Here is a 27,908-nt window from a genome sequence, read left to right on the forward strand (position 1 = left end):
CCTAGACGCGCGCGGGTCAGCCCTGCGGGCCCGGACCCGGGCCCCGGTAGGCAGCCCGCGACGGTCCGTGGTGCTGCGGCCCATGCCCGCCGCGCATGGACGCCCCCCGCCCCGCCCCAGGTGGCCGCGTCGGGGCAGTCGGTACCTTTACTCTGGGGAGGGTTCTGACTCCGGTCCCGGAGGACGTTGATCTGGTACACGGCTCCGTAAGGCTCAAAAAGTTCTTTCAGCTCCTTTTCCGACCAGGACCTGGGGATCTGTCCGACAAACATCTTAATGGCATCGGGGTCCGGTTGGTCGGAGTGATCCAAAGCTCCGTTCATCTTGTTGGCTGTGCCGTTACTGTCAAAAAACGGAACCAGGAGGCAGAGTTAGGGCTGCACCGCGAGGGACAGGAAGGAAAAAAAATAGCGGCGGTGGGGGCTGGGGAGGCGGAAGGAGGAGATTGAGGAGCACAGGGAAAGTGCCTAATGAATCGTAGAAAATGTTATGAATTAAAACAAAGCAGAGGCACCATGACGTAGCTCCGCGGCTGGGCTTTCACTGCAGGCTGCCTCGCAGCATCGCCCGCGCGTCGAGCCCAGGGCAGCGCCCCGCCGGCTGTCACCCAGGGCGTGGACATCTTGAAGCCCGGGTGGAGGAAGCAGCTGCAAGTTAAGTGGCCATCTCGCTAGGCAAGGCTGCCACCCATGCACCTAGGCTGGCTACCACGCGAAAGGGCAGGGCTGGGTCTCTGATGGGTGCCCTCACCCAGCGCCACCCACCCACCCCTCGTGGAGGGAGGTCTGGGGGAGCGAGGTGGTAATCATAAAGTCACACGGAAAGCAAACGAAACACTTGGCAGCCCGTCAGATGACGAACGCAAGATGCCCGGGTGATGGATTCGCAGAGAGCACGGCATGGCATCCCTGTGTGCATCAAATTAGGACGTGGTTGCTGCTCAGAATGGAAAGCGCTCCAGCTATGCGGCTCGGCGCAGCCCATTGGTTGCCCACGCTGGTGAAGAGGGCCAGGAGAGCAGAGGGGGCGCCCGTTTAAAAAGCACATTGTTTATGGGACCCGGGCACAAAGGGTACAATTCACCGAGGCAAAGGATCGCAGAATTGCCTGCTTTGTGGCAGAAAAGAAAAAAAAAAAAACCCAACCAAAAACGCAGTCCAGAAAGTTGAGTTCCCGTTATAGGACACTAAATATTTCAAATCTTTCACACTCCATAAATTGCTCTCTGTATATCTGAGTTCCAGATGTTACACTTGAGTTCTAAACAATCACACGTTTTGCGGGAGAAGGGTTGGGGGGAGGAAAAGGAGAGGCGGCCTGCCTTTTTCTTCTTCTGGCTTCAGTAAATATTTGGGGCTGATACTCAGAGCCAAACCCTAAGCATCTCTTTCCCTGCCGTGTCCACCTATCAGCCTTCCTTAGCGCCGTCTCCAAAGCCCCCATGTGGAAGAGTAACCAGCTGGCTTGTATCCTGTGCTTCCAGTCACCATCGTGCAATTTGCTGATGAAGAGTTACCTGTTTTACTCAGGATCAACCCTGCTTAAGCTGCCGCAAGTGTAATGCAAAACCACGGACCATCCTGGGCTGCCCCCAAGCCCCCAACACAAGAGCCACACGCGGACTTACTCTAGGATGTAACAATGCTGCCGAAGAGCATGCTTTGCTCACTCTTGGTGTAGTGTCTGGGCCTGCGAGAGTACAAAGTACCTAAGCAGTCCCAAGCCCAGGGTCTTCTCTAAGGCGCCTCTCCAGCACCAGCCCAAGGAGCAGAAGGTCAGAGAGGGGCCATTCAGACTACAAGTTCACTGCAAAGGGCAGGTGTAATTTCACTGTGGCCTCAGGGTAACGGTAAGAAGGCATCCCAGCATCTTGAGCAGAGTCCTTTATTTGGATAAAATAAAGAGGGGAATGATGTCCAATACTCTTCGCAAGGTCCTGGCTTCAATTTCTCCTCCAGCTTACATATCCCCATTTCACCCATTTTATTATTTCATCCTCGAGATAAACAATCAGACGATGTCTATCTGGAAGCACGTCTAGCGCTTTCTCTAATCAACCTTATTGTTATAAAAAAGAGCTCTGTTGAATAAAATATTGAGCACCCAATCTCCTTTCCACCAGCGTCGCTATAATAGAATGCTTGTTTCCATTGGCGCGGGATCATTTATCTTGTTCTCGCGCACCTAAACTTCTGTTCCGCTTGCTCTCCTGGTTCCATAAGCACTGTGGCCCCGTGGAGCTGTGACGAGCAGGACGGAGGTGGCGAAGAAGCCCCAGCCTGCGAGAGAGCTGTGTTCATATTCACACAGCACGGAGAGTTGAGAGTGTAGCAAGACTTATTTCTGGGACAGGAAGGACCTGTGGTTATTGCTGTTGGAAATCAGCTCGTCTGAAAAGAGGAAGGCCTTGCTGCAGGTCTCAGCTAAGAGGGAACGGAAGCAACAAAAAAGGGGGGCCTCTGCGTCTTGTCTATATCGAGCTTAATGAATACAATGTGGGCGAGTTAGACGGCAGTGCTCCTGTTCTAAATAGCTCAAGTTCAGATTCTAGAGCAAGGGCTCCTCAATGTCTTTCTGAACGAGGGGCCATAGTTTACCCCAAAGAGCATACATTCCCTGAAGTGCATCATAGGAAGAGGTGGGGGAGGGGGATAGAAGAACTTAGGCCTCACTCCTTGGCCTTGGTAGGTCAGTAAGAGAGTGTTATCATCTCATTCGCCATCTTCCACAGATGCCTGACTAGTTTTTATTAGCCCAAGGCAGTGTCACGTAGGCGCTCCAGGCATGGCTGAGTCCTGGCGCCACCATTGCTCAGCAGTGCCTCTCTGGCCCTCAGATGAATGGGGCTGTCTATAAAATGGGAATGCCAGCCACCTCCTAGGCACGAGCTCATGGCCCAGGGCATGGCCCAGAGCAACTGCTCTGTGAGAGGCAGCTACTGTTAATTCCCTTTTTGCCATGGAGATGCACTTGACATGCATGGCCCTCACAAGTCTACTTTTGAATCTAGAAATCTTCCTGGTGCAAACTCAAACTCAACGATTCAGATCCTAACTAATAATGCTATGTATCTTTTTGAGAGTACTCAGACACCAGATAAGGTGCTGGGTGCTCTGTAAACAGTATTTCTAATGTTTACAACGTTTAACTTACTGCCCTTGAGTCACCTCCAACTCACAGTGACCCTATGGGCAGAGTAGATTCTGCCCCAGCCGGATTCTGAGGTGGTCAAGTCTGTATGGGTGAAGGACGCCTCATCTCTCTCCCTCAGAGTGGCTGATGAGTTCAAGTTGCTGACCTTGTGGCTAGTAACCCGAAGTGTAACTCACTGCGCTACCCCTTATAACAACTCCTATTATTGTCCTGATGCAAAATCTAGAGACGTAAGTTCCTGTCTTAAACCACCTGCCAATGAGTCGATTCCGAATGATGGCGATCCCCCTGTCAGGATAGCTCTGTGCTCCAAAGGGTTCCCAAGAGCCGACTTGTCAGAGGATCATCAGGCCTTTGTTCTGAGGCACCTCTGATTGGACGCTACCCTCCAGCCTCCTGGTTAGCAGCCGAGCACATTAGCGGCTTACCAAGGACTTCCTTCTATGATTATCAGCTGACACAGTAAAACCTGCGAAAGCTGGAACCTGTGCCGGGCAGAAACCTAGCACAGAGGGAAAATTCAGATATCCTCCGCTAAGATAAGCAGTAAAAAGTGGTCAAAGGTGAAAAAGTTTCACGATCCAGAAAAACAAGACGGTCCTGTCCAGGCTCAGCTTTCTCGGGTTGTACTGTAAACGAACGAGGCAGGTGGAATTCCCACCGAGGGCCACCAGCTGTAAAGCTGAAGGGCATTCTCATCGATCATGTGGCTAAGGATTGTGTCCGGCCTGTCCTGGGCTGAGAGTGAAGGGTTCATGGCCAATCCATGGGAAGAAGGCAGGCCTCACTGTTGTCCCTGAATGGCATTGCCTAAGGAGGCGGCAGCTGCAGGAAGCTGTTTCTCTTTCACTCTGGGGAGGAGGGCGCACAGTGCTGAACTAAGAGTCCTGTAAGATCATTGGAAACCCACATTTTCTCAACAGTCACCTAAGACATGTCACCTTCTTCACAGGCCCCCTTCCTCCCGGTCCCCACAGGTTCACACCTACACCAGCTCCCTTTCTTAGCTATATTCTGTCTTGCCCAACTCCCGGTCACAGCAAAAGGAAGGTTTCTAGGGAGTGCTCAAGGCCCGACAATCTCTTCCTTGCGTAAACCCAGCAGAGCCTAGCTGCTAGGTGGATGGAAGTCTAAGGTATTGGAGGTAGCATAATGGGACAAGGACGGAAAGGTAGCACAGCTTGGAAGAATGGAATCAATGTGGCTGGACTGCCCATGCAGAAACTGGCTGTGTACACTTTCACACACGTTTACAAATAACAGAGTAACAAGACCTTCCTGATTAAAAGCTTCTATACACAAAGCTTTATTCACCGAACCCCACCCTCCCACGCACCCTGCACCTCCTCCCCATGCTGCTGCGTCCTGCCCCTGTGCCCCTGGGCCTGTTGGAACAGCTTGGGTAACTCCCTGTGAACTAGCCCAGGCCCCTCCTCCTTTGGACTCCCCGCTTTCTTCCTGGCCTGTGCTCAGTTCCAGTGGAGACTCACTGACTTCTGCAGGCCTCCTGGGGCTAGGAGTGCTGAAACTTCTGAGTAGGCCAGAATTTACGTATCCAACAGTTAAACCTTTGGGGGGTACATACCACAGGCCAGAGAGAGCCAAGTGGTGCTCTTCACTGAGGGCTAAGGATGGAAGAGACACCCCAAATCACAGCTAGACTCTCACTAACACCTCATAGAAAATGTACGAGAATCCAATTATGGGCTTAGAGGCTTAGATTAGCTCGCTTCTCTTCATCCCCCCAGCCATTCTCAGCACCCTAGTGCTGTACCTCTTACGATCCTGAAATTTAGGTTCAAATTCAAGTGTCGTTTATTGAGGGCCCCAGCTCTGCTGGGAATTGTTGTCAGGCACGTGACTTACACTCCCCAATGGTGCTCCAAACTGGAAGTTTTATCACCGTTCTGGAGCGGAAACCAGGGTGTGTCATGGAGGAAGGGTGACTTTTCCAACGGCAATCCTTTCATCAGAGGTGCCCTCAAGACGTGGACGCAGACGGGGTTGTTGTTAGGTGCCACTGAGTGGATTCTGACTCAATGCCCCAGGGGACAGCATTGAACTGCCCCGGGGGAGGGGTGTGTGTTCTAGGCTGTCATCCTCCCGGGATCAGATCACTAGGCCTTTTCTCTGCTGGAGCCACTGGGGGATTTGAATCGCACACCTTTGGGTTAGTAGTTCAACTCTTCACTCGTGAGTCTCCAGGGCCCCTGTAGACACAGGTACTAAGATGGAGAGGCCAAATGACATGGCCAAGCAGTTCGTGGATTGAGGGCTTTTCCCATGGGCTTGGTGTTTCCCGCCCGGCCCCGCACAAAAGCTCATCCATCCCTGCTGGCTCCCGGCCTGCACACTGCAACAAGATCCAGAGGGCCAATTCTGCTGGCAAGGAGCCGGCTATAAGGCTCCTCTAGGACACATGCCACACGGAATCAGACCACAAGTTAGAGAGCACAGAGCTCCACGCCAGCGGGCACTGGCTATCTCGGCCCCGGAGCCAAGATGAAAATACAATGACGTTGAGAGGAAAAATGAGAGTGCTTACTTGGTGCCTTTAGCACAGGCATTGACCTACTTCCCTACTCTATTTTCAAGCCAAAAAGAAAAAAAAAGAAAAAAGAAAAACTAGGTCAATAGAGGATATGCAAAATCTCCGGAGGTTCCCCTAAGCTGTAAAATGTTATTGAAAAATTATAACCATTGATTCAACACATTATTATCTTCATCATTCTTCATTCCTGGCCATGAGGTTTTCCAGGCCCCGTGAGTTGCAGGTTTCTGGGTGGAGAATGGGAACAAAGGACTTGAGTTTCCTCATCTCCCCACCTCCTCCTTGGGCAACAACTTCCTGTTTCTGTCATCGGTTATAAATGTTGGAAAGTGGCTGCGAGGCATTAAAGAACGAGTATTCTATTCGTGCTGAAAACAACCCATGAAATGCCACCTGCAGAAAAGGTACCAACTCGCTACTGTCCAGGCGATCCCAACCTAGGCTGACTACAGACAGGGGTCAGAGCAGAACTGTGCACCGGGGGTGTGTCTGTGTGTGTGTGTGTCAGAGGCCGGTGTTTTGGAAGTAGATGGCCAGGCCTTTCTTCCTGGGTGTTTCTAGGTAAACTAACACCTCTCACCTGGTGTCTGCAGCTGAGCACTTTAATTATTTGTACCATCCAAGTAGTCTCAGAGGGTATACGGAGACACCCAAACATGACACAACAAGATTCCTGCTGGGGAAATGTTTTGTGTAGAGATAGCCAATCTCTCCAGTCGCTAGCAACACGGATCTCCCAGATCTTTCTTCCCCCTTTACTGTTTGGTGGTGGTGATGTTCTACCTCATTGCTTGCCAACTTTTCTTGCACAGCGGAAGTGTGCTGGAGTCTGAGCAATGCAAGAGAGCAGCCACCAGCTACACGTAGCTACTGGGCCCTTGATATGTGCACACACAACCCAGGGACGGGTTTTTCATTTCAGTTCATTGTAATAAATTGAAATGCCAATAAACTTATTCTGTTTTCACAAATGAAAGCCGCGGTTCACCAAAGCATTTAATTTCATCTCCTTTTAGCAAAATCGGGACGCGGGGCCAGGAACATGACAAATGCTCGCGGCCCTCAATCGCAGGTTGGTGGAATGGCGGGCAGGCGGGCTTGGCATTCGTTCTTGGCTCAGCATTAACTGAGTGAGACCAACAGGGAAATTATGTAACCACGCTTTGCTTCCATTTCCTCACATGTAAAACTAAGAACTAGAATAGTCCTCATCTGGTTCTCAAACCCTTTAATTCTATGGTTATGGTTTGGGCCCTATTGATGGAGCTCCCTCCCGTGGCCTACTGGGTACACACTGGGCTACTCAGTTCAATGTCAGCTGTTAGAAATCACCAGCCTGAGAAAGGTGGGCTTTCTACTCTAAGAAAGCATTGTAGTCTCAGAAACGCACAGAGAGAGTTCTACTCTGTCCGATAGGGCCTCCATACGTCTGTGTCAACTCAATGGCAGCGAGTTTGAGGTTTTGGATGGTTTGTGAAAAATGGCAATATGATCAGGTACCTGAAGGCTAGGTGTGGGGCTCCCTTTGTTCACCCAGTTTCATGCCCTGGCACCCAGATGACGGGGACTGTAGGCCGGAAAGTTGACCAGTGTCAACTATACCATGGAGAGCAGCCGGCAGGCTTGGCCTGAGCCAGAGAGTGGCTGGTGGCTGGCTGCTGCTGCCAGAGCATCAGCTCGCTCCCTCTGTGCCAACACACTTCCTCTATGCAAACTGTAGTCAGCTGAAAAAGCACTCTTTCAAAGGGCTCAGGGAAAGGTTTGTTTGCTAAAAAAATATCACTTCTACTTTAAGTAATAGCTCGCAGAGAAACAGGCTTTGTCTGGTGACCGCAGGAAATGGTTCAAGGCTGAGCTGCAGAAGGCCCAGACTGGAAGAACTTGGCGGTGGGCCTGTGGCTCCTGGTGGCCAATAGGATGGGCATGAAATCCATTCATATTAACACCCTCCCTCGCGGTTCATTGTGCGGCTGTTTATTCTTTAGGCACAGAATGCCCGTCGCCATCGATTCGCAAGGTAGCAGCTGGGGGGTACTGGCCTCTGGAGAACACCCCAGAGACTCCAAAGCAGCCTGCCCCCAGGTCTCCTACCATCTCCTCTCAACTGACCATGGCCTCTGATGCCCATAGACCCATCAGTCGTCACCCGACGTCACGCCCCAAGAATTACATTTCTCTTTACAAACGAATCCGGGTTCTGGTGGAGTAGGGGGTTATGCATTAGGCTGCTAGCCACAAGGTGAGCAGTTTGAACCACCACCGGCGGCTCTGTGTGAAAAAGGCAAGGGTGTCTACTTCCGTAAAGCGTTACCATCTCGGAACCCCCAGGGGCAGCTCTACCTTGTCCCGCAACGTCACACTGACGCCCTGGCACTGCCCGGTGTTGTTTGCTGTTGCCGTTATCAGGGTTCCTAGGAAGAAAAGCTCCCTCCTCTGTACTTGCTTTGGCACAGAGCCTCCTTGGCCACCAGGCTAGCCGAAGCCTCCTTCACCTTGGCAGGGTCCTAAGTATCAGATAACATTAACCGTCTGATTAAACTCTTAGACAAAACTGTTCCTCACAAGGATCTTGCATTTACCTAAAGGGTGCTGTCGCGGTGTATCATGTCAAGCAAACGTTCTTTTCAGGCGCAGCCACAGCGATTACGGACAGAGGTCCAAAATCTTAGGGGCGTGACGCCTGGCGAGCAGCTCAGAACTCCCAAAGATGTGTGACCGGAGCAAATAAGACCCTCTGTAGCTGACCTGGAGCATAGTCCTTTTCCTAATGGTCAAATGACAGATACATAGAAGGCCGACGACCCTTCTCTGGTGCTGCAATGGTTAAAATGCTTAGGTGCAAGCTGAAAAATGGTGTGGGTTTGACTGTACCAGCAGCTCCGTGGAAGGAAGATGTGACAGCCTGCTTCTGTACAGATGGACAGGCCTGCAACCCGCTATTCTCCTCTGACCCACAGGGCACCTGTGAGTCCGGTCTGGCTCAGTGGCATTGATGTTGGGTTTTGTTTCTGTGCCTTATCAGCTTTCCAACGTCCCGACACGAAGGAGCTGCCGACCATTGCACTGAGTCACTTCCAAACAATAGCGACCCTATCTATATAAGGTTTGTGAGACTGTACATCTTTATGGGGGCAGATACCCTCATCTTTCTCCTGGGGAGCAGCAGGTGAGTTTGAACTGCCAATCTTGAGCTTAGTAGTCCAACACTTACCTGACAGTGCTGCCAGGGCGCCCTTCCTATGCGGATGAACCCAGGCACATAAATATGTTCATCCAAGTGCTTTGAAAAACATGGAGGGGTGGGGTGTTCATAAGAAAGTCAGTGACATAATTTTCATTCCCAGGTGGCCATGATAAAGCCGGCTGTGACGGGCACTGTGCAGACTGACGGAAGCTCACACGGGGTGTCATTTAGTCGGGGGAGGGGGGGGCATCAGCCAGGTTGACCAGGCGAGGCAGCACCACAGCTTCTGGGACGCTGTTACTGCAGAGCAGGTCAAAGAATGCAGCCCCGTGGACTCCACTGCCTTATCTCATGTTGACTGCTAGTAAAAGGCAGAAAGCTGGAAACATTCCTACAAAGAAGTAAATTTGGAGGCATCTAGGGGTACCCAATGAACATACAGCCACCCTCGCTGAGAAGGCAGGAAGGCATTTGCTATAGATACGTCCTGTCCAGGGAACTCCTTGCAGCCCGTGATTTATCAGAAACAGCTTAGGGGACCGCAGGGCAGAGCAGAAGGCGTTTGCACAGGGAGAGGTCTTTCAGATGAACTTTTAGAAATGGCAACAGGGAAATAATAATCACCCAGAAGATTTATATGGGGATTCACATTTTCAAAGTGCTTCAGGAGCTCACATTAATTAATCCTCTTCCCTGCTGTGGAGGTTAGCATTACTGCCCTGCAGTGGCATGGGCCACTTTTATATGCCCTTTTTTGCCATGGTCTTGGAAGAGCCACCCAGAATGACTGGGTGGCCCTATGCAAATAAAGTGCCTGCGGCTCACCAAAGGGATTGGATAGCTTGCTAATAATGCAAATAAGATGCATGGAACCCTGCAGAGCAGGGAACATAGGAATAAGGTTTCTGGAATCCTAAGGAGGGGATTGGTCAGTTTTGTCATCCACTAGGCTTGAAAGAGAGTCAGGCTGAAAGCAGGAGGGACCTCATTACTACCAAGAAAGAGGAGCTGGAAGTGGAGCAAGACCTTTGGGTCTGGGATCCCTGTACTCAGGGTCTGGGATCCCTGAGAACCTCCTAGATCCAAGAGGGGGAGAGTGGGAATACCGGCGGCAGGGATGAGCCGGGAATGGCTGCAGAAGAAAAGGGAGACGGGCAGGGCACGGCACGGTGGGCTTCCTGACAACCAGAGTGGTGTGTGCTCAGCAGGAGGATGGTTGGTAGAAAGGAGTTTATCCAGTCACGTGGTGGAGCTAAGCTCACTGACTCAGGGAGCTTGGGAATGGAGGGCCTTTGGGCCAAGGCTTACTGGTGGAGTAGGGTGCCTCTGGGCACTTATTGATGGAGCTGAAGAGTTTGGGGACACTTTCCCACACAGGGGAGGGGCCAGGCCAGCCCTAAGGGATCAAGTGGCTGATGGCGGAGAGACTGATAGCCAGGTGGAAGCTTGCTTGTGAGCACAGCTGAGAAGCTGTCCTGGCTGAAGAACAGTATCCTGAATCACTCTTGATCCTGAATCAAAGCCTGTTATTCTCCCCACAAGCACCATTGTCGTGAGGATGCGTTGTGAGCTCAGTGTGGCCAGTGCACGGAGGAGCTCCTGAGCCCAGTGGTGGGGCATCAGAATCAGTCAAGTTTGAAGGTGACAATCAGATCAGCCTTGGGCTGAGGATGCTCATGGTGATGCTCTCTCTCCTTTGTGAAGGTAAAGGAGGCCAGATAGCTCTGCCGTGCCGCGCTGGCATGGCCCACTGCACAGAGGAGGGAGCGGGGGTCCTGTCTCCAGGAGGAGAACCCATGGAGATTCGAACTAGAATGCCCGATGACTGCTAACCTCTGAAACACCTGTCCACATCCTGAAGCCTGTGGCCTGTGAGTGGCCACTCTGGATGGCTGAGAGGAGATGGGGCTAGCCCCCCGCCCCCACTTCACCGAGAAGTTCATTGTTGTGAATTAAAGGCACACTTGTGTGGGGGAGGAGACTCGCTGCTCGCCTGCATGGTCAGACTGAAGGCTGATTTTCCCAGAATCCTCTCCCAGATCCACTTTCCAGAGCAGGGACGACAAGAATGTCCCCTGAGAGCGGCCAGCTGGGGTGTGAGCAGCTGTGCTGATGGCCTTCCACGGCCATCACTGTTTACACGATTTTCGCCAGGACCTTTCGGTGGTATACTTTCTACACTCTGTCGCTCAACTGGAGGCTGGAGGCCGAGTCCACCCCAGACATGCCTCAGAAGAAAGGCCTGGTGGTTCACTTTCAAAACCAGGTGCCCAAGGCACTGTCCAGCACAGCTTTGCTTTTATAAACACAGGGTTTGCCTAAGTCAGAGTCGGTTCCACGACAACCGGTGTGGTTTGTTGTCTCTGTTGTCGGATGCTGTCGAGTCGATTATAACTCACAGCCCCTGCATGTGACAGAGCAGAACGGGCCGTAGGGTTTTATTGGCGCTCATCTTTATGGGAACAGAGCACCAGATCTTTTCTCCTCGGAAGCAGGCCCACTATGGGGTTTGAACTGCCAACCTTTGGGTGAGCGGCCAAACGCATAACCAGTGTGCCATGAGGGCTCCTTGGCTTGGCTTGATTTTGGTTATTTATACAAGAGAAAGCCGTCCGAGTGTGTTCACCACACTTTCCACTCCCTGATGAAAAGGCGGTGGTAGCTCACCCGTCTGGAATTCCAAATGTGCCTGAGCTTTATTTTCTCACAAAGTCTCTTTCTTTCCTTCGTATTCTTACGCAGTTATCGGCGATCTGCTTGGTGTCAGGCGTGGTGTCAGACTTGAAGACGAGCGAGCTAACAAAGACTTCATGCCCTCTAGCTGCTCAGAGTTGATTAGAACAGACATGTGCCCCCTATAAAACCAAACTACAAGGCAATACAGCCTATAACAGGGCCATATATAAGTAAGCCAGAAATGAGTGGCTCATTCAGCCAAGGGGATTTGGCACAAGGCATCCTGAACCACACTTCATTTCCGTGGTCAGCATTTTAAAATGGAACTGAAAACATCAGAGTCAGAGGGTAACAAGCTGTGCCATTTCACTTAACTGGCGTTATGACCTTCTAAAAGGGAGGAGGGGAGGGGGTGGCAGCAGCGGCTCCTAAGGATGCTGGGACGTTAGTTAGGGAAAGCTGCCCGGAGCACCAGTTCTCTTCTACTGCACGTGCCTAGAACGCATGGGTCTGGCTAGTGACCGTGGAGAAGAACCCCTGGCACAGGCTGCAGGGACGGTGAACCTGTGTACTCCTGGTCCCTCCATGCATGTGCAAAACGCCGCGTCCTGGGCACTTGCTGGGAAAAACTCTTTGTTCAAGCTCCATTCTTCACTCTGTATGAACTCCTTTGGAGAACTTATCCCGGTCGTGTTAACTTTCCACTCAAGCCACACCGTGCGACAAGAGTGAAACTCCCCCTTAACGTTTCCTCCCCAAACATCACAACCAAACTCACTGCCAGCAAGTGGATTCTAACTCATGGACAGGGTAGAACTGTCCCAGTGGGTTTCTGAGACTGTAGCCCTTTACCAAGAGCAGGAAGCCTGGTTTCTCTAGAAGGCGCAGCTGGTCTGGTGCTGTTAAATTGCTGCTCTCAAGGTTAGCTGCCCAAATGGTACCCACTGTGCGACCAAGAAAGGTCTATGGACTCAGATCACTAAGTCTTGTTCTGGTGATGCTGCTGGGTGGGCTGGACCCACTAACCTTTTGTTAACAAGCCAGTGCCTTTGAGTCAATTCCAACTCACACTGACCCTATAGGAACCCAAGAAAATGAACCTCACTGGTCTTGACCATTTTGACTTAGCCCGTCTGACATATCCCACAGGTGGCTCCAGTACCACCTCAAATACTCATCTCGGTCTGCTTTTTCTCCAGCCAGGCCACACAATCAACTTTTTTAAACACCAGGAATGAAGCCCTGTGTGTCACGGTCTCATGATACACACCCACCCTGGTTTTGAGCTCTCCCCACCTCTGACCATGGAATTCAGAGGAGTTCATTGATGAACTGAACCCCGGGGATCAAGGGCATGATCCATCTGTGACACTCTTGGACTTCAAGGATTGATTCGAAGATTATTTATGAAGTGGCATGGGTCGTAGAACAAAGGTTCCACAATTTATTTGGCCTACCACTCCCTTAAAAAAATTACTTAGCACCCTCTTGAAAATGCAAAACCTTTTGTATTATGGCCCATAATCCAGGACAAAGTATCGATATCTGCTTTTTCAGCTTCCCCTGGATTTTTCCAGCGCCACCCACGGGAACAGCAATGCCCATTTTAGGAAATACTAGCCTAGAATTATTCAAGATTCTAGGGACACCGAAATTAATAAAGGGAGTAAGCAGCCTTGTGAAGCCTGTGTGTTAGTTGAGGGACATGCAATAAACCAAATAAATAAGTAAATCTTACAACACATCAGCAAAAACAGCAGTGGATACAAACAAAACAAGGCTGGGAGGAGAGGAGGGTTGTGTGCGGGGCTGCTGTTTTACACAACGCAATCAGAGAAGGCTTGTTTGGAAGGGGAACGTGTTGCCTTGAACTCAGTTTCAAACTATGCTCAGCACATGTGTTCTGAATAGATTCCAGACAGCAAACCCCCAAACAACCTTTCTAAAAGCTGCAAAAAGTCAATAGTCTGTCATGCAATTGGTGGCATAGTGGTTAAGCATTGGGCGATCGTCATGGTGGGCAGTTCAAAACCACCTGCAGCTCCGAGGGAGAAAGACTGGGCTTTCTACTCCCATAACCAGTTACAGTCTTGGAAACCAACAGGGGTTGCTGTGAGTCAGCACTGACTTGATGGCAGTGAGTTTTTGTTTGTTGTTCTTATGGAGAACTTGAAGCACTCTGCTTAAGACAAACGATTGCAGCTTTCAGTCTGGATTACAACTCAATGCAAAGAAACCCCAAATTCTCACAATTGGATCAGTAGGTCCAGTAAATGGAGAAAAGACTGAAGTGGTCAAGGGTTTTGTCCCACCTGGACTGACCATCAATGCTCGTGGAAGCAGCAGTCAAGAGACGAAACGCCGTGCACTGGGCGAATCTGATGCACAAGATCTCTTTAGATTGTCAAAAAGCAAAGGTGTTACAGTGATGACTAAGGCCCAAGTCCTGGAATTTCAGTGGCCTCATGTGAATGCATGGACATTGAATAAGGAAGAGCGAACAAGAAGTGGCACCTTTGGATTCTGGGGCTGATGAAGAATATTCAAAGTTCCATGGACGGAGGGAAGCTAATGAACAGGAGCCCTGGTGGTCTGCAGGTTATGCATTGGGCTGCTAACTGCAAGGTCTGCAGTTCTCACCCACCAGCCACTCCACAGGAAAAGTAGGAGGCTTTCTGTTCCTGTAAAGAGGGACAGTCTCAGAAACCCACAGGGGCAGGTCTACTCTGTCCTATAGTGCTGTTATGAGTTGGAATGGACTCGATGGTCGTGCGTTTGATTATAAAGAACGAGGTTATACCATCTAGTGTGGGTCTATAAAATCTGAGGGTCACAATCTCACGGCAAATTAGTGATTGCCGTGGGCTCTCTCTGAACGCTGCTGGTCGGCTGCCGTGTTGGCAGCCACAGTCTAAATGCTGGCTCTCAGCAGCGTGTGCCCGAATGACTGTGAAACTGAGTGGGCTTTCCTGCTCTGGATGAAAGGACACCGACTTCAGTGACCTTGGTGCTTGTATGGCTTTCAGAACTCTATCCACCTTTCTGTTAAACATTGATCATCTGTCCATTTATTTATTCATCATATCATTTATCAATGACAAAATCCAATCTCAGGCTGGTCTCTCCCCGACCTGCAGTGGGCCCCCCTTTTTGGTGTCATTAGATGATGGGTCATCAAGAACAACAGCGGAGTAGAATGCCAGGCTAAGGCACACAGCCAGCAGTACGAAGTTTCCTGTGGATGTTTTGGATATTACTGAGGACACCTTCCACAAGACTTACTGGTCACATTTCATGGGAACCAACAGCACTATATTAAAGACAGAAGTCCAGATCACAAATCAGACCCACTTGTGAAGAAAGGCATTGACGTTTGCCTGAGTAACAACTCACCATGTTTGGGTATATTTCTTTTTCCTGTTAAAAAAGCAAACCAATCCCACTGCCACCCAATGACTGCTGACTCATAGCAACCTTCCAGGACGGAGTACAATGGTCTCACTGGGCTTCCAATGCTGTAATCTGCGAGCCGAGTGCCTCAGCTTCTTCCCAGGGAAGGACTGGTGGGCTTGAATGGCCCACCTTTCTAGAATGTGCTTAAATCAGGACTGTATTTCTCCCCAGACCACAGCTTTAAGTCTATTATGTTTGTGAAATGAAAGCAACAGGATGAGGAAGACCTGACCAAAAAAACCCCCCCAAAACCTGACTTCAGAGCTGTGTGCAGACATCACCAGGTTCTCACCCTGATGTCTGTCTTTCAGATTCTTTGGAAAGCTCCCCGGTACATTCCTTTACTTTATAGTGCGTCTGCACAGCCCTGGTTGTCTGCATCTCAAACCCAGAGGAGCAAACAAGGGAGAGGGGTTTGGAATAGGTGGGCTCCCGGAGTGACCACTGACTGACAGGACAGGACCACCATCTGAAGAAGCCAGCAGTTAAAAGCTATCAGCTAAAAGTAGATGAGGCTGATGTATACTCGCCAGCCGTTCCCAGGGACCACGGTGCAGAAGAATCCTTAATTTGTATAATGATAATCTGGTGTCATCGAAAGGGTCACCAGATGCTCACTAAATTCAGTTGAAAAGGGTGGGGAAACACAGAATTTATTGTAAGAAGAATTCCTTCAAAATGAAACAATAAAGAGAATTAATACCAATAAATGGTGTGATTTCAACTACGCTGGAAACTTAGCTCGGCAGACCGATGTGTTCCCTAGATGCTCCAGGTAACAGAGGTTTTTCAACCTCTCAGTTTAACACTATAGTGAAGTCCAAAATTCAGAATCTGTGTAGCATCTAGGTTACTGTCAACACATACCGTAATTGATTATTGCCCAGAAACTTCAACCTTCTGCAGTTAATTTTACTGTATAAGGAGATTCGGCTCTAAGGGCTCAGCTGCTAGCTAAAAAATGTCAGTGGTTCACATCCACCGACCGTTCCAAGGGACAAGGAGGTGGCGCCTGCTTCTTGAAGACCCTGCGGGGCAGGCTACTCTCTCTGATGGGGCTGTGATGAGTTGGCGTGAACTCAGCAGGAGGAGTTCGGGTTTCTAGGTTGGGAGACTGAGCACCACCTTCTGTCTGTGAGCAGTGAGAGTGGAGGGTGGGAATGATGGGGAGGGATTAGTTGTTCCCTGTGAGTTTATTTTTCCAAAGTAAATAATGCTTCCCTGCTCAAGAAGATAATCTACCACGCTTTCTCTTTAAGACACCACACACGATAATTTCTGAGACCAAATATTGGGAAATGGAAGACCTCAAATAGAGTAGATTCCTAAGTAAACCGAAAAGGGCGCGTCGCGAATTTTTCCAGAGACTTTTTGCTCAGACATAAGAAAAGGCACTATAAGACGTTGTCCAGTGAGTGCTCTAGATTCCTAGATAGCAGGCCAAGACAGTTGCCTCTGTTATGTCCTGCTTGAAGACACATGTGGAAGTCAAACACAGAACAGAACACTGCCAAGTTTGTACCATTCCTGAAAGAAGCCATTCAGAATTATGCAGCAGTTTGCCGTGAATGCTCCTAAACGCGACGAGCAAGCTGGTTTGCCATGCCACACAACCATGTATCCAAAGGGAAAGTCCAAGCGACAGCCTCTGTTGCCAGTTCCCAAATCTTGACACCCCATTTTAAGATGAAATCAATCGCAAATGCCACCTATAGGCCCCTCCCTCCCCTGGCAGGTCATACATTCCATTTGGCACCTCAATCCACCGCTTAAAAAGGCTTGGACACTCCATTTGCTTGTTTCTTCATTAAAAATCATCTCGAACCCCTTAAATAAGAATTAAAAAATAGGATTGTGTCCTAAGTTACCATGGCTGTTATTTTAAGATACTAAGTATCCTTTCATCGAAATTCCCCAGAGTGGACTTTTTCTTAAAGCCATTTCTTCATTTTTCGACACTACATCTGGCATAATGAATACAGAGGATCATTTGTTTATATATCTGCCTAACTGCCTTTCCCAAACACCGCCAGATGGAGGCTTTCAGAATCAAATTAATTTCAGATTAATTCATTCTGGACCTACTCCAGTTTCATGACTCTTTGCTTTGAGGCACCAACCCAATGGATGTGAAGTCATGAACTTCAAAGAGCATAGGTTCCTCGAGTGTGTGTGTGTGTGTGTGTGTGTGTGTGTGTGTGTGCGCTCGCGCGCATGCAGGCAAGTCTATGGTTGATAACATATCCCCAGAAGAAATCTGTTCAGGCACCATTAAGCTGCCGGGTCAAGGACTGATCAACATTCCACAGTGTCAGAAATCAGCTAGAAAGAATTTCCTCTTGGATCCAAATACGATCCTGGTTAATTTTCCATCTAATATCCATACTGCCTTGAGATGATTCCAGCAAAACTAAGAGATCTAATTACTAGCAGCGGAGCCAAAGATGTGACAGTCCCCTTGCCACATACACAGAGCCAGGTATGAGGGGTGAGTCGAGAGAGTTAATTCTGAGCCTCCAAAGTGCACATTCTCTGTCTCTAGCAGTAGTTGCTGAAGGATGGAACTAGGCTTCGCAGGCTGTCAATCTCGGCAGATGCCTTTATTATCGTACTTGTTTCAATTGCAATTTGGGTTTCCATGGAGACACAACAGTCAGCTCTAGAAAATTATAAGATAAATGTCAGGCGGTGATAACGGTGTTAATGAAGCTTCGGTGACAAGCAGCTCTGTGCTTCAAATAATAAGCTTATTTCTATTAGCATATGTATAACTTGTCAAAAACTGGAAGATGGTATTAAAAATTAAATATCTATCTATTTTAAGAGAGAGAAAGAGAGACCCCATGGAGGTTGGCTTAAATATGGTGGGTCAACCTCCATGAGGGGGAAAAAAAGAAAGAGAGACAGATAGATAGACAGACACAGACACACTACTAAATTTAATCTCTATCTTCTTGGGAAAACTGGGCACTGGTCAGAGCTCTAGAAGATACATTTAGCTGACAATCAGAAATGCCTTCCCTTCTCCCAGTAAGAGACAGCATTTTCCCTATCATGTGATTAAAGTAATCTGCTTCTGTTTCTGGAAGCTTGCAGCTGAACTCACAATGGCATGGCAGGTTATGGGCTGCAGAGAAATAGATGCCATGTCCAATCCCGTGGGAACTAGGTTGGTACCGTTCATGTCCGCCCCTGCCCCACCAGGTGGCTGGTACCTCTAATTGGATTGTCAGAACCCAGAACCACGCTTGATTCCTCTATAGCCAAACATGTGTCAGTGAGACTTTTCCAGGAAGCACTGGCAGCTCAGAGGAGCTGGCACGTGTGGGTTTTGGTCTAACGCATTCTGAGTATGCAGAGAGATGCACCTCAGCCCCTCCAGGTGAACATCTGCAAACGGAACAGGGAGGAAACATGAATTCCCTAGGATAGCTGAGGAATGGAACAACTTTTACTCTGTTTAGATATTGCTGTTGCCTTACGCGGTCCAGTCCATTTGGACTCATCAGAGCATAAACTCGCGCTCCTTGAGTTGATTCCGACTCATAGCAACCCTGCAGGATACAGAAAAATGGCCCTGTGGGCTAGCAGAGGATGTACATCTCCACAGGAGAGGGCAGTCTCATCTCTCTCCCTTCGAGTGGCTGGTGGGTTTGAATTTCAGATCTTGTGGGTGGCAGCCCAGTGTGTAGCACACTATGCCACCGGCATCCTTCACAGGAGTGTCAGGTCCATGAAAAACCAGTTGGGCAATAGTACTGCAGATCAGGGACCGTGAAAATTAAAGGAGCAAAACTCTGCCACCAAAATCTTTGCGTGCGTGCGTGCATGCACGCGTGCGCGCACACACACACACACACACTTCTGTACATATTAACTTCTCCTAAACAGCTGCAGTTATTTGATCCCACCATTGGGGCCATTACTATTTAATGCCTTTAACTGGCGACTGAACAGTCCACTATACCTTTCCCTTTGGGTAGTTAACACCTGCGTACTGAGTACCCATTCTGTACTGGTTGATGCGGACAGTTAAATGCCCAGCTGCTAAATGAGAGGACGGAGGTTTGCCTCCACTGTGAGGCACGTCAGAAGAAAGGCCTGGTGGTCCACGCCCATATATCAGCCACTGAAAGCACTCTAGAGAGCCGTCTACTCTGGCACGCATGGGGTGGCCATGAGTGGCAATTGACTTGAGGGCACTGTATTCAGACCGCAACAACGAATAAGTCATGGTCCCTGCTCGGAGATTGCTTATTTAGTAGTGGCTTATCCAATTTGGTATTTAAGTGGCCTATATACCAGGTAGAATGATATTCTTTCCATTCTGTTCAAATGCATATCCCCTTTGAAGTCACTGTATACTTTCCTGGGCAAGGCAACTCTTTTTGTAAAGGGTCTACATTTGGAAAGTGCTAGATGGTCAGGTGCTTCCCGTATTCTCACCTCTTCCCACCCTTGCCCCTTCTGTTGTCTTTCCCCCAACTCCAGTCTTCAGGAAGATAATTAATGGGGGTCAAATACAAGGTCTAGGCTATAATTGCAGATCGGTTGGTACTGCTGGGTAAGCCTCAGAAACCCCATTTAGCTTCCTATTGGATGGGATGACTTGCTGACAGTGGGATTTTAATTGTCTTAGGGTAGACTTGGGCCATGGCGCTAGGGTGGGAGTGCCCAGTGTGGGTTTCGAAGAGGTCATATGTTCTTGCTCCCTCACAGAGTGCTTCTCTGTCTTTCTGGGATGTTTTCCTATAGCTCCGCATGGCTGGCACAGAATGTTCTAAGGCTTGGTGAGAACTTCCCCATCTCTGTAATACCCAGCACCGACTAGAGAGAGTTCCAGGAAGAAAAGAATGTGTGGCATCAGCTCATGCTCTTCTAGTGTTTAGGGGAAAGCCTGCTGCCAGGTGGTTTAGCCACTAGCCACAAGTCAACAGTTCAAAGTCACCAGCCAGTCTGTGGGAGAAGGAAGCGGCTTTGCTTCTGTAAAGATGTATAGCCTCAGAACCCTGGAGGGGTAGTTCTACTCTGTCCCACGGGGTCACTATGAATCAGAATAGCCTTCATGACAGTGGGCTTCGAGTAGTCTTCCCAAGAGACCTGCCCCGTCCATGTCATCTTCCTTGCGAACTCAATTTATCATGAGGCTTGAAGACTCAGAGATTTGGGTTAGAGTTTGATGCAGGGGAAAGACCCTCAGGTTTCCTTTTAGTTAAGTTTTTAACCCATAAAGCAAAGGATCTTTGGAAAAGCCGTGGCCAAGCTGGCCCTCCAGAGCCAGAGGTTCTGTTCCAGAGCTTGTGGTTGGAGGGAGCGCTCTGTACACACCACTGGTTGGTCGGCATCAGTGCTCTGGCTGACAGAGGGCACCAGTGAGCAGCATCCTTCTTGGCATAGTGGGTCGGTTCTCAAGAGCTAACCATACCTTCAGGACCAAGGGTGTGAGGGGCGATGCTGGGAGAGTGGAGGGTGAGTGGGTTGGAAAGGGGGAACTGATTACAAGGATGCACATGTTACCTCTTCCCTGGGAGAGGGACAGCAGAGAAGGGGGGTAAGGGAGACTCCGGATAGGGCAAGATATGACAAAATAACGATGTATAAATTACCAAGGGCACATGAGGGAGGGGGGAGAGGGGAAGGAGGGGAAAAAAAAAAGAGGACCTGATGCAAAGGGCTTAAGTGGAGAGCAAATGGTTTGAGAATGATTGGGGCAGGAAATGTATGGATGTGCTTTATACAATTGATGTATGTATATGTATGGATTGTGATAAGAGTTGTATGAGTCCCTAATAAAATGTAAAAAAAGAAAAGAGGAGAAAAAATGATTAGGGCAAAGACTGTACAGATGTGCTTTATACAATTGATGTATGTATATGTATGAACTGTGATAGAGTTGTATGAGCCCCTAATAAATTGTTTTAAAAAAAAGGTGTGCTGTTCCAACCCACCATTCACTCCACTGGGACAATTGTAACAATCTACTCTCCATACCGATGACATCCTCGGGAACCCTTATGGTGCAGGTCGGCTCGGTCACATGGGCTGGCTCGAAGTTGCCATTGATTCAACGGCAATGGATTTGTCATTACCCTATTGATCTGACCATCGCTTTGATTCCGACTTCTGTTCCCAAATGAGAACAAACCAGCAAAAAAGCCCCTCCTATGAGAATGAGGGAGAGTTACCCTCCATGGGATGGATTGACGCAGTGGCTGCGACAATGGGTTCCGGTACAGAAACACTTGTGAGAATGACACAGGATGGGGCAGTGTTTTGTGGGACCCAATGGGATATTGTCACGTACTCTTCCACTTGCCGGTCCCTCCTATTATCCCACCCATGAAAAATACAGGAAAGGAAGAGCAACTCAAGCACCCACCGGGCCCCAAACTAGACACACGACAGGTCAAACGTGGTCATCCGGCACTCAGATTACATGGGAAATGTCATGCGTGTTCAAATTTAAGAACTCGGTTTTGAATAAGGGACCTCCCAATTTTTCATTGGTTATGAGAAAAGAAGGGAAAAAAGGTCAAGGTCTGATACTAAAAACTGGGCCAGGAAACACCATAAAAGAAAACAAAGAGGTAAGAACAGCCCATCCAACCAGGTAAGTATCCGCATGCTTGCTCGGAGCGGTCCTTTCACCGATACTTTTCATTTATTTCTGCTCCTCCTGCGCCCCCTTCTGCTCTCATGTCCTTCTCCGAGCGCTCTGCTGAGGAAGTTGTTGGGGACCCAGATCATGCTACCGAAGTCACCTGTGGCCGACTCTTTGTAAATGATTGAAATGATTGCGGTTATTCTTAAGAACAACAACACTGAGCATATTACTCTCGTGCTTCAATTTTAAAATGACAGCTCCAAACTGGGGCAACTAAAATTACAATCATAATTTCCCTGCATTGACAGTATTTGCTAAATAGACTCCTTTGACGAGAAGGGAGTTATACACGTGGGAAATAAGTCGGAGATTATAATTTAACGGGAGCACACTTTTTCCTGCAGTGAGTTCAAATGTGAAAGCTGGGAAACACAAACACAACCAACTGAGGAGCTGCCTTGTGTTTGCGTTCCTTTTGTTGATGTTTTCTGTGGAGGGGTTTAGCTCCAGGGGGGTGGCCCAAACCTGGCTACTCTGACAGTGACCACTGCTGGCATAGCAGTGCCCTAGACTTCTCACAGTACCATTTTGAATTTAGTTTCTTGTATTTAATTTCAGAGACCATGTTGCATGGGCAACCAATTCAAATCAATCGAAGAGGAATTCTCATATCTTCTGCGACGATGGAAAAAACATTGCCCTTCACTCAATTCCCAAGTAAAAGAAAATAACAGCTAGGACAATACGGCCGGCGACTTCTTTTCTTATACCATTGTCTTCATCTCTGTCATCTAATTAAAAGACAAAACCCCCAAAGCTCCACACTGAGAAGAATTTCCAATTCTTCAGAACTCCAGACTTTGTGGAGCCATGGAGGCTTGATGAACCCCTGAAATGATCGCTCTGAGATAATCTTTAAACACATCCCCTGATGTCTTCAAGCCAAAGAACAGCTCAACACACTCAGCTCATAAATAAAGTTTGCCCGGAGCAGTGCGCCCTACTGAGATCTAGAGATGCGCTCACTCGGACCAGCAGCAACCGGTAAGACTGGATGGGCAATGCCGCAGGCAGTGGGTTCAGGGTCAGGGAGGAAGAGGGCTCAGAAAAGGGGAGGGAGAATGGGCGCACATCTCACAGCACGCATGTCATCCACGTCACGGTGCAGTGCTGCAGACCTGACCTGAGGGGCTCTGCGCACGCTCCGCTCTCCAAGTCCTCAACAGTGCCATACGTTATTAAAGTCACCAAGATCTCCTTGGTGCGGAGAGGAAAAAATATCCTGAAACAATATGAAAGGTGGAAGAGTAAGTTTCACTCAGCTTGAGATGCCAAACACGAGTATTCGGATAAGCACCGGACACACTCGCTATGCTGGGAGTAGGATCCCCACGTGACGGACAGCGCCCGAATAATAAGATCAACCACTAAAAGTGAGATCGCCATGCTGCTGCTGCTGCCTTTAATTCCATGGTGACGTTCATGAAGCCCATATTCTTTCTACGGGACTGATGGGGGCGGGAGGAAGCAAAACTAACTTAGTCCTGTAATGCCTGAATTTTAATTTCAGGAAAAAAATTCTTTTGTTTTTATTCTTTGCTTTCATAGTTATCAATATATATTAATATATACATTTAATTAAATGTTACGAAAAAGTCACGCTCGGCGTTATAGGGTTAGGGAGATTTGTAGCTCATGCAAGCGAGGGCGACTGCCAACTAGAAACACTGGCCGTGTTGAAACTGGAAAGTTCATCAAGGACAGGATGACACAGAAATATTAAAAATCCACCACCCAAATTGCTTTAAAAATGATGCTCATTCTCCACCCAGGGCCATATGGTATCGATCGTGGAAACCACATTTTCCCTGGGAGCGTTCAACCATGTGAGGTTTTCTGGACCCATGATATGATCGCCGTATTTTGACAGCAGAAAGGCATGAGGATTTCTGGAGAACAGCTGACCAGAGAATACACCTGCGTGAATAACCACCTTAGGGCAGCTTCCATGCGCGCCAAGGGAGAATTCCAGCTGATGAGGTAACTTCCTGATCGTGTGTCTACAACTACATGTGTGCTCTGAGATCGGCTCAGTGTTGAGGCTTCTTCATAACCCACCCTCCCCCGCCCCAATCACGCTCTCACAGACACCTGGGCACTGAGCCACCTTGATCTGCAGGGACAGAGAGGAGCCGGGGAAGAGTTCAAGGGGAGGGGAATTCCAAATGAGTCCTGAAGCCACCCTCGGCTGGTGCACGGACGGCCTCAGCGCGTGTCTCTGGGTCTGTGTCTGGGGACTCCCCGTGCTTGGGCCGAGGGCGCTGTGGGCGTGTGTACTATTAGCACGGGGTTCTACTCATAGAAAGGATTTGTCCCCATTGGGCATTTCCACCTAGATGCCATTAGGCCTTGAGATGGGTGGGTTCAGCTGCTGTGGGAAAATGAAAACATACCAGCTGATGAGGGCAGGGGCTCTCTATCATATGCACATTAATAATTTAGGGGCTGGGAGCAGGACTGGGGCATAAGCCAGGACAAGGTTACTCTCGTGAATTACACAGGCTCTGGCGAGGAGGCAGTTCACCTGTGAGAATGGAAAATGATGAGATTTACAGAAGCAGTTTTTAAATTCCCCAGGTGGCCCTTATTGCCAGGCTATGTGAAGGCATACGGAGTGTCTTACAGGGAGCTTGATGCACTTGTGTGTGTGAAAGGAGGGGGAAGAAAACAGCCCTACTGACAGTCTAGAGTTTGCTCCATTTGTTCTTGCTTTGTGCTTAGGGCAAGGGCAACAGGCTTGGGTGGCTGGAGTGAGAAACTGTCCCCCTGTACCCTAATTAACAAAGGTTCAAATCTCCAGTCAAGAATAAAAGTGACATAAATTATGGAGCCACTGATATATGAAGGCATGCATTATTAAAACTACTTCGAATGGATTCTTAATCTAAGCAAAGGTGGTCATTTTGGGAAGCCAAGCAACCCAAAGAGTCAGAAACGGACACGGTGTGATTCGGACCCAAGATGCACAAGGGGTGTCACTCTGCCAGCCAGCCAGCCGGCGGCCACAATAGGAAGCACTCTTGGCGTTTATTAAAATTCATATATATCTCCACCTCTGGAGGAGTCTCAGCTTCAATTATTTACAGTCCCCTAGTTCTGCCTGTTAAAGATAGGAGAAAGCAGCAGATTGGGCAAAATTCACTATTTACACTCTGCCTATTCTAGACCAGTCAGCAAAAGCAATTCACTCCACTTGCTGCCGCGTGATGAGTGCCCGGACCACTGTGGGCGCAGTCTTAGCCGCACAGAGCACCTGGGCTCCTCCTGGCTGATCACTCCTATCAGAGCGTCGCCCCAACACACCTCTCAGTCTACTAACTTCAGGACTGGGGTCTGCAAGAGCACATCGGAGAGAGAAACCCAAACCAAGCAAACACACCAAGACATCAGGAACGCCTTCTTTCTTACAAGTACCCCCCCGGCCTTTCACTGCTGCTTACTTAACTCCTACGAACAAGCTGGATCCACGTGGGGCAGCTCTGATGGAGCTAAACTCCAAAAGTCTTTTCACCTACAATTGACTTAAACTGTGTGTGTGTGAATATGTGTGTGCACGTGTGTGTATGTGTGAAGGTGCCCTGGTGAAGCAATGATTAGGCACTTGGCTGCGACTCCAAAGGTGGGTGGTTCAAATCTACCTGCTGCTCTGAGAGAGGAAGGTGACAACCTGAGAAATCCTCTGGGGACAGTTCTCGCCCTGATGGGGTCTCTATGAGTCCAGAACTTGACAGCAGAAGGTCATGTGCAAGTACGCTACTTCCCAACACCTTCACACACACCTCCTCCTGAAGCGCAGCTCTCTCGGGGAGAGAAAACCCTCTCCCAGGCATGGTGGCCAGTGCCCCTGCTGAGCAGGAAGGAAACCGCAGCAGTGTGTAAGCCAGGGCAGAGCTCTGCTTGGCAGCCTTTCAGACCTGCCGTCAGGTGTTCATGAAAAACGCATTTCCCAGTGATAGTGACTTCCAATCTCTACTCTTTACTCTGGATGGCATTATCCTCCCAATACTGTTCTCCTGATTCAACCAGCAGACAGGGACTAGGCCTGCTTCTGTAACTTACTTTCCATCTTCGCTACACGTGCACCCCACTGCTTCTCGTATACTGCCATGAGACCGTGAAGCACAGAAGCTGAGCAGGCGTGGTGCACTATTTAACCGAGGAGAGGCAACCTGGTTGGTATGCATGGGAGCCACACGCAAAAAAGGCTTATGGGGACAGGCTTTGCACAAGCATTTTATTTTTTAATGACTACAGAAGCTCTTGGGGCTCATCATATTAAAAGAAACAAAAGAGAAGGGAAGTAGCATTGGTTTTTAATTACTTCCTCCTCTGAGTCTAACGTCTAAAAGCAAACATTCTTTACCCATTCAGATCCAAGTGACAATGAATGAGATCTTTCTGACTTCTCTGCTCGTTTTCTTCTGGTCTCACCACTGCTGCCTTTGGAATGACGCCTCGCAGGGAGTACTTCCCCCGAAGCATCATCCTTCACAGAACTAAAAGAGTCAGGTCTTACCTAGAACCCATCACCTCCGTTTAGTTCCTAGTGCATTTCTGTCTGAATGCTCTGGCCCTAAGCAGAGAGCTCGCTACAGCAAGATATGACCAGATGGGTTGACAGATAGATAGAAATATTGATAAAATATAAGATTCAGCAATAAGTCTGATAATCTGTCACTTCATTTGGGTGCCGATCTAAAATGAAATCTAATGACTTCTGTAGTAAGACTTGCAAAAGACGGAACCTGTGGAAAGTGGAAACCTATCCGAGAGGGTTCGATTGAACTCTTTTCTTCTAATGTAGAGCAATTAGAAAAGTGGTAAGACTGCACCCTTTCAAAGGTGGAACTCTTGAGAGACCTGGAAATATCAGGCAGTCCCATCGAATTTCACCTCTCACAGGTTTCACTGTAGTGATTTTTACTATGGCGCCATGCAAGCTCACTATCGATGCGAATAACTACATTTGTCAACTCGGCTCCAAACCCCATCCACATTCATTCTGATCACGTGTCATGGCCTAGGGCTGGCTGCTGACCTGCCTTAATTTTTCATCTAACGGAGAACTGGGAGGTCAGGCAGAGCTAACACTAGGTCGATAAACACACACAGGAATATGACTACTGGTTGTCAACCAGCTAGGTAATTACAGAGAGAATGGAGGCCTCTGGCCTGAGGAGGGAAGAATCTTTTTTTTTTTTTTTTTTTTAAACAAGAAGTTTATTTAAACAACAAGACGCTTGACTTGAAGGGAAAACTATCCAGGCTTCATTTCTTTGAGAGTAATTTACCCCTACTTAAAGACAGATTGCCCTACATGTAACAGCTACGTACAAAAAAGTTATAAAATTGTCCTTGGTTTTACAATGATAAATGAAAAACATTAAAATTCTCCAATCCAACAAGGTATGCAAGGATTTTTTTATGTCATTGTTTTTTGTTTTTGTTAAACAGTGAGAGCAAAATAACTTACTGGAATATAGAGAGAGGAGCTGAGTGAGCATGCCGCTGATGGCGAAGGGGGGGTTTTCACAGAGCCAGTGTTTCCCCATCCCATCTCCACTTGGTGTCGATCAAAACATACCATTGGCCATTTAGTAAAAAAAACAAAAACAAAATAAACAAAGGGGAAAATGCAATATGCGTGTGCACATGCACCAGTTACTTTATGTACAATAAAGGAATGGGGAAGGGGAAATAAGAGAAAACTATACTGTAGTCGTCAGGAGGTGGTGCAACCAAATTGTGGTTTTCTAATAGAGAATGGATTCTTGGTCGGTAGGAAGAGAGTTCTGGAGGAAAGGAGCAGGCTCCCTTTTAGAAGACGCCTCCTGTCTGCTGCTGGAACACATCAATTGTATCTTCATCCTCCATTTCCAACTGTGCAGGTGTGTCTGTTTCATTGATTGGCTGTCCGTCAAATCGGAATCTGATCTGCCTCATTGACAAACCCTGTCGTTCACAATAGGCTTTCATTAGTTTGCTAAGTGGCGTATGCCTCTTAATCTTAAACTGCACCACGGAACCATCCTGCCCCGCCACCTTCAAATTAATATGATCGTTGTTCTCAGTCTTGACTCCTTCCTTGGGTTTCTCGTCGGCCATGGCGAGCGCCGAAGTCTCCTCAGCTGCCGCTTCACAAAAGAGGTACCAGGTCCGCACCAAACGAGCACACAGGCAGCTCCAGCGGGAAGAATCTTTAAAAGACCCTAGATTCTAAGGACGAC

At 48.7% G+C, this 27,908-nt stretch overlaps 2 protein-coding genes across 6 annotated transcripts in view; both read right to left on the reverse strand.

Moving 5' to 3' along the window:
- CELF2 (CUGBP Elav-like family member 2) overlaps positions 1-27,908 on the reverse strand; it is a 635,027-nt gene that overhangs the window by 195,598 nt on the left and 411,521 nt on the right. For all 5 annotated transcript variants that reach the window (XM_075552397.1, XM_075552393.1, XM_075552394.1 and 2 more), the window contains one exon: positions 146-342. In XM_075552397.1, the coding sequence (XP_075408512.1) occupies positions 146-323 (178 nt within the window). In that variant the 5' untranslated portion in view covers positions 324-342. The remainder of the gene's footprint in view (positions 1-145; positions 343-27,908) is intronic.
- LOC142450459 (small ubiquitin-related modifier 2) lies at positions 26,871-27,863 on the reverse strand. The gene has a single exon (XM_075552391.1). The coding sequence runs from the start codon at positions 27,784-27,786 to the stop codon at positions 27,499-27,501; it is 288 nt and encodes a 95-aa protein (XP_075408506.1). The 5' UTR covers positions 27,787-27,863; the 3' UTR covers positions 26,871-27,498.

The sequence above is a fragment of the Tenrec ecaudatus genome, chromosome 6 (assembly GCF_050624435.1).
Source record: "Tenrec ecaudatus isolate mTenEca1 chromosome 6, mTenEca1.hap1, whole genome shotgun sequence".
NCBI classification, from domain to species: domain Eukaryota; kingdom Metazoa; phylum Chordata; class Mammalia; order Afrosoricida; family Tenrecidae; genus Tenrec; species Tenrec ecaudatus.